This window comes from Palaemon carinicauda, chromosome 9, assembly GCF_036898095.1.
Source record: "Palaemon carinicauda isolate YSFRI2023 chromosome 9, ASM3689809v2, whole genome shotgun sequence".
Lineage (NCBI taxonomy): Eukaryota > Metazoa > Arthropoda > Malacostraca > Decapoda > Palaemonidae > Palaemon > Palaemon carinicauda.
Window position 1 is genome coordinate 20,803,016 of NC_090733.1, and position 6,340 is coordinate 20,809,355.

Consider the following 6,340-nt stretch of genomic DNA (forward strand, 5'->3'; position numbering starts at 1 on the left):
GAGTGATTGGCCTTCTGTTAGCTGGCAGTTTTGGGTCTTTCGCTGGCTTGGGGAGAAGTATGCGAATTGATTCTTTGTTTAGTTTTCGGTAATATCCCATTGAGAGTGTAAGGTTTAGTATTTGTTGGAGTGTTCTCAATACCACCATTGATAGTTTTGATAGCATTAGCTTGTTTATGCCTTTTTTATTTGGTGCTTTGTGTTTAAATGTTTTCACTGTTTTCATTATCTTGTGCATTTTAATGTCTGCTATTAAGTAGCTGTCTTCATCCAGTCTTTGCAGATCTGGATTTTGATAGGGGATTACTCTTTCCCCATTTCCTTTTGGGAAGTTGAGGACTTCTGTATGTGTGTCTGTCGAAATTTTTATTTTCTTCTTCTGTAATTTCGAATGTACTTTCCCATGTTTCGCTTAGTAATTCAATTCTATGTTCGTTGTCTTCTACTATATCACTATTCCTGTTAATTAGGTATGGTATTTCTTTATCGGATTTTCCAAGTAATCTTTGAAGTTTTTTCCCAGAATTTTTCTGGGTTTTTGTATGTTTGTCCTAGTTTGATGATAGTGTTGTTCCAGATATCTCTGTTTAATCTATTAGATTCTTCAATTATTTAATTTTAAATGTGTCTAATTAGGGTTTATGTTATTCTTATCCACCTGTGTGTCTTTGATTGTAAGTAATTTAATTGTAGTGTTAGTAGTTTCTAGTAGTCGTTTTCTGGGGGGTATGTTTATGATATGATATTCTCTTCATTAGAAAGACTGTTTTTATTGTTTCTGAGATGTCAGACATCCATTTATTTATTACTAAGTTTATTGAGTTTTCTGTTGCTGTTTCATTGTTGTTCAGATCTATTTCTTGTTCTTGTGTGGCTATTTCCTTAGTTATTGGATCTTTAAAGATTTCCAAATTAGTTTTTTTTAATGTTTCACCTGTCTTTCAGTTATATGACTATTGGTTTAGTTGAGAGTTTAATTATACTTGCAATATGATCAGATGCTGTAATGGGACCCGATGATATGTTATAGTTTAGATGTGCTCTGTTGTTTTTAAGTAACATGTCAGGTCTGCTGGCGTATTGTTGATCTAGTTTGTTTGTCATTGCGTTAAACATTGGGCATATGTGTGTTAAAGGGTTATTACTTATGAGTTGATTTAATGCTTTTCCTATTGCGTTTTGTCTGGGTGTCCTATGAAAGGGTATCTTGCATTTAAGTCTCCTATTATGTATGTGGGAGTGTTGCTGTGTATGAACGGGGATATATCTGTGTTTGGGAGGAATGGTCTTCTGGGTGATTGATATATACTGCTAATGTTTATTAGACCTTTTGTTGTTTCTATTTGTACTCTTAGGTGTATCCTTTCTCATATGCTACAGTACCGAGTGACAGGCAAACACTGGTTCAATGATGATTGTAGACGTGCTGATTTGGAGAAGCAGATGGTCTATCATCTTTTGAAGGATAAAAGGTCAGATTTGACTTGAAATTAATTTTTTCAGCTAAGAACTTTTAGTCACACCAGAAAGGGACTACAATTTAACCTTATTAGAAACCCCCTCTGGAACCATCCAAGAACATGTGATGCTCTTCTTAGAATTTCCAAATCTGTACACAAATTCCTTGATTGTGGTCAAGAAGTTTGTATGATTGATCTAGCTTTTAGTGCTGCTTCTGACCACGGTAATCATCGAGTCTCTTGTTTTCAAAACCAATCACATGGGAGTGATAGAGATGTGATATCTGCTGTTCCCCAGGGTAGCATTCTTGGCCTATTATGTTTAATCCTATATACACATGACATGTGTTTTGCCTAGAAAACAAGCTCGTTGCATATACACAAGACGCTACTCTTTTCATCTCTTGAATGCAGATCTGCGGTTGCTGAGTCCCTTAAGAAATCTAGCTAAAATTAGTGCTTGGGAAAAAATATGGTGCATGAAGTTCGAACCCAAACAAAATTCCAAGTATAAATATAAGTTGGTCAAGGACAGTTGCTCCTCGACATCAAGATCTCTGCATTGATATAGTTTTTTTTTTTTTTTTTTTTTTTTTTTTTTTTTTTTTTTTAATGACTTTTTAAAAGTTCATGTAATTCTTGATAGCAAATTTACTTTTGTGAAACCTTCCGTTTTTCTCCAATTGCACAAACAAATACCTTATTGAGAAAGTCTTTTAAGATTCTCGGTGATCAAAATAATATGAAGAAGTGTTTCAATTCTCTCATTCCGCCTTATTTCGAGTATTATTCTTGTCTGACCTTCAGCTCGTGAATTCTGACTCATTTTGTTGGGTAGGAACTTTGTCTATCAAATCTGTTATTCTTGATCTAGATAGTGTTCTCTTGCACCAGCGCACAGTTAGTTTGTTATGCACGCTGCATATGATTTTCCATAATTCTGACTATATTTTATATTTAGATCCTCCAGGACTGTATGATCCTGTTCGGAATACTAGGCATGTAGTTAATTGTAATAGCCATGCCCTCTTCATCACAAGGCTCAATACTACACAAAATTTTAGAAATTTTTGTCCAAGTAATGACAAAGTTGTGGAATGATCGTCCTAATCATATAGCTGAGTTGATTGAACTTCAAAAGTGTAAACTAGCAGCAGCTGTTTTTATGTCAAACAGGATGACATTTGTCTCTTTTATTTTTTTTTTCTTTCTTTTATGAATAAAATATTTTAATGTTGTTAATCATCCTAACAGAAGTGGTTTTAATTGTTCATTACTTTTCCTGTAGTTTGTTTTCCTTATTACCTTTCCTCATGGGGCATATCCCTTCTTGCTTTCTCAAATAGGGTTGTAGCTTAGGCAGTCTTTATAATAATAATAATAATAATAATAATAATAATAATAATAATAATAATAATGATATTAGTAATGATAAAAAAAAAAATAATAATAATAATAATAATAATAATAATAATAATAATAATAATAATAATAATATTTGGTTGAAAATAATGGCTGCCTCAGTTGCATTGATCTTATACTCCATCTTCTCAATGGCTCTTATTATCTTCTTTTCAGGATAACTGCATACAGCAAGTAACTAAGCAAAAGTTATTCTTGAAGGTGGGCAGTCAAATTCAGGAATAAATGGCGAATCAAGGTTTCAATGTAAGTTAAGAAATTAAGTAAAATTTACAATTCGGGTCAAAGAATGCAGTGAACAAGCTTCACGTTTCGGGAGTTCTGTTCCCCTTCCTCAGGCTGGAGCGTTGGAAACGATGAGAGCTACGGCAAATCTGGCTTAGACAGAGAGGCAGCGAGTTTACATTGGCAGCCTCGGGCATCGTGAGCGAAGTGAATAGAATGGCTGATCCTCATTGGCTCAGCCACTTACCGAGAGTGGCTGTAGATCAGTCAGACTGCCTTCACACTCACTCATGGGTGATGAATCACTATCTTGTCCTCAGGGAGCTGGGCTCTGATTGGTTGGAGTGCTTGCCGAGAGGGTATGCAGACTAGGCCGTCTATCCTGTCGCTGATCAAAGCTGTCGTGGTTGGTTATGTCTTGATCAGTTGGGGTCTTGATCAGTTGGGTTGTCTTTTTTAGAGATGTCATTGTTGGTTTGGTTACTTTTCCGTATGTTGTTCCTTCGTCAGGAGGGGAGGAGGAACATTTACTGGTTTGTGTTAAGTGTTGGTGTCTCTCTGTATAAGAAGAGCTTCAAGTATGCAAAGTCTCCTGCTATCTGGAGCACGGCCGATGATCTCAGTGTTCTTAAGGGGAGCATCCGCAAGTGGTATGGACATATAAACTTTCAGATACTGGAAATTGAGATATTATTTCTATCTATGGCCAAACATGTTGTACGTGCCCTTAAGAAGTTTCTGGCTTTAATTCTTATTTACAAAGTAGATATAGTGGTTTAAAGATTGTTACGTCATCTTAACTGCTCGTCTGCTAAAGCAGATTATGTATGATTATCTTGCGCATTGATTTTGCATAAATACAGTAATTTTTTCGTTATTTTCCTTCTGGCAAACATATATCTTTAAGTCACCACGTGGGAATAAAACATTGAAGCATGTATACGCTCAAGTTTTACGTTGTTTACACTATGAGTGGTTCTGTTTATTTTCCAAATATCGGGTACTTGATTAACTTTCCATGATGGCAAAAAAACGAAAGAAGGTCTTTGGCTGCCAGAAGCAGAAATGTGAAACTGGCATCTCAATTTAGATGGGCAAAAAAGCGTAAAGTACACGAGATTGAGAGCGAGTCTGGGAGCAGTAAAGTGATGATGGTGACGAATGATCAGTAGCCCTAATTTTGGGTGGGGGACTTGGGGCCGTGCTTATGATAATGAGTAGAAATTGTATCAAGTAAGAAAGCTAGTTGTTCTTTAAGTAATTTAGACTAGTTCTAAATAAGTATCGATAACGATTTTTGATAATGGAAGCAATACTGTTTTACTTTCCCTCATACTCTCATAGAATCTTATAGAAAAGCTTTGACCGTCTATAACTCAAAACTATACTTATTGACCTTCAAAACTATTTTCCTCCGCTGTTTATCAACCAATTTCAAATTCAAATACATGGTTGTAAAGAAGAATAAATTTACAATATTTTGTATGGAGGAATTTCTTCTAAAATATATTCTCTATTTTTAATATTTTTTCAAACTTTGAAATTATATAAATATATAGAAATTTATATAAAACTATACCGAAAATATGGAAAAATTCCTACTGCCATTTTGTTTATAATGTAATAAACAAAATTCGTGGAGCTTTTAAGTTAATTCTATACGATACTTTTTGAAAAAAAAAATTGTTTTTGTTTAAGAGATTCTTTATTCATTAGAAAATATAACAGTCCGAATTTAAAGACACTTGCACAGATTTATCTTTGCACTAGTAGGTATAACATATAGAAAAATCAGATTCATCCAGTAATAGATAATGGTTTTGGGTTCAATGGTGGATGCTCCCCTTAATTATTTCCTCACGTTTGATGTTATTGTTGTGGACGTGGAGGGCATGAGCTTGTTGAACATGTCAGAACATTCTATTTGACAGACGCATGGTGGTCATTCATATGTAACGTCCAGAGCATCCTGGAAAAGGGCATAAGTAGGAATACACCACGTTGGTCTGTCTGAGGATGTCCTGACTTGGTAGGGCTGCATTGTTCCTCATGATGAGAGACCTTGTCTTGTTGGTTTGATAATAAATAGTCAGCTCAACCTCTGTGTTTATATCCACGGTGAAGACGTAACTTTAATTAGTCTCTCATGGCCTTTTCATCCTTCTGGTAATCCCGGTGCATAAACCCTTTATAGTAAAGGTTGATGGTAGTAGTGGTGTTCACAGTCAGTTGTTCACCCTAGTACCAGGTGTCCATGGCTAGCTTGATTTCACGGCTAACTTGTCTGTTTGAGTAGCCAATGTTCACCAGTACCTGGGCGACTTGGTCAAGTTCTTTGAGTATGGCAACCCAAGAGGATCAGTGGAAGAGGGCTCTGCAGACATAGGCTTTGATGGTGGAGACCTTGTACCTGGCAGGGCATTCACTTTCTCCATTTAAGCATAAGCCGAGGTTAGTGGGCTTAATGTATATAGTGATATCAAATCCGGTAGGGTTGGGAGAAAGGAGAACATCCAAAATGGGCAGGCGTCCATCGTTGCTATGTTCGACAGTAAACCTCAGGGAGCTGCATTCCTCAAACGTACTGCGGAGATTCTTGGTGTCTAGCCTCTTGTCTAGATGCTAAAAGTCGAACTTTGAATAGACTCTATCCTCAGTCACCAGGAGAATTGGGACCTAAAAACAACTGGTGACCTCCTGCTCATGCTTTTGGCTGAAGCTCTTATGGATCGTGGACGATACAACACAGGCATCGTCTCCAGTGACATGAAGGAGGCAGCTAAAGAGCTGAGGAAGAAGGCCCATATGACTGTGGGGAGAGCAAAAAAGACTGCTGCTTTTTTCTTGGTAAACACGGAAGAGTATCACAGCAACATCTACCTGATTTTGGGAGATTCTTCCAAGTTTGATAAGCTCTCCTACAACCCCATCGAAGAGATCAAGAGAGAGGCCAACAAAACAATTGAAACCATCAATGCAGCCACAAACGCCATCCACTTCTGGGCCATCACTGGGGATTTTTGGCCTGGTTACCTATATGTTAATGTGAAGACACAAAAGAAAGGCAACCCACTATGACCTATTATCAGCCAGTACCCGGCGCCGACCTACCACCTGGCAAAAAGACTCAACAGCGTCTTGACCCCTTATATTCTGAATGAGTACAGGGTCACCTCATTTGCCAAGTTCCTCAGTAAGCTCAAAGAATACCCCAACAATGGCACCATCGCTTC

General features: G+C 36.9%; 1 protein-coding gene across 1 annotated transcript in view; it reads left to right on the forward strand.

Annotated features, from left to right (window-relative positions):
- The first annotated feature begins 5,810 nt into the window (after positions 1 to 5,810).
- The window catches only part of LOC137646300 (uncharacterized), a 774-nt gene continuing 244 nt past the window's right edge, over positions 5,811 to 6,340 (forward strand). The window contains exons 1-2 of the mRNA XM_068379411.1: positions 5,811 to 6,152; positions 6,201 to 6,340. The exon at positions 6,201 to 6,340 is cut by the window's right edge and continues 244 nt beyond it. Coding sequence (XP_068235512.1) covers positions 5,811 to 6,152; positions 6,201 to 6,340 — 482 coding nt within the window. The remainder of the gene's footprint in view (positions 6,153 to 6,200) is intronic.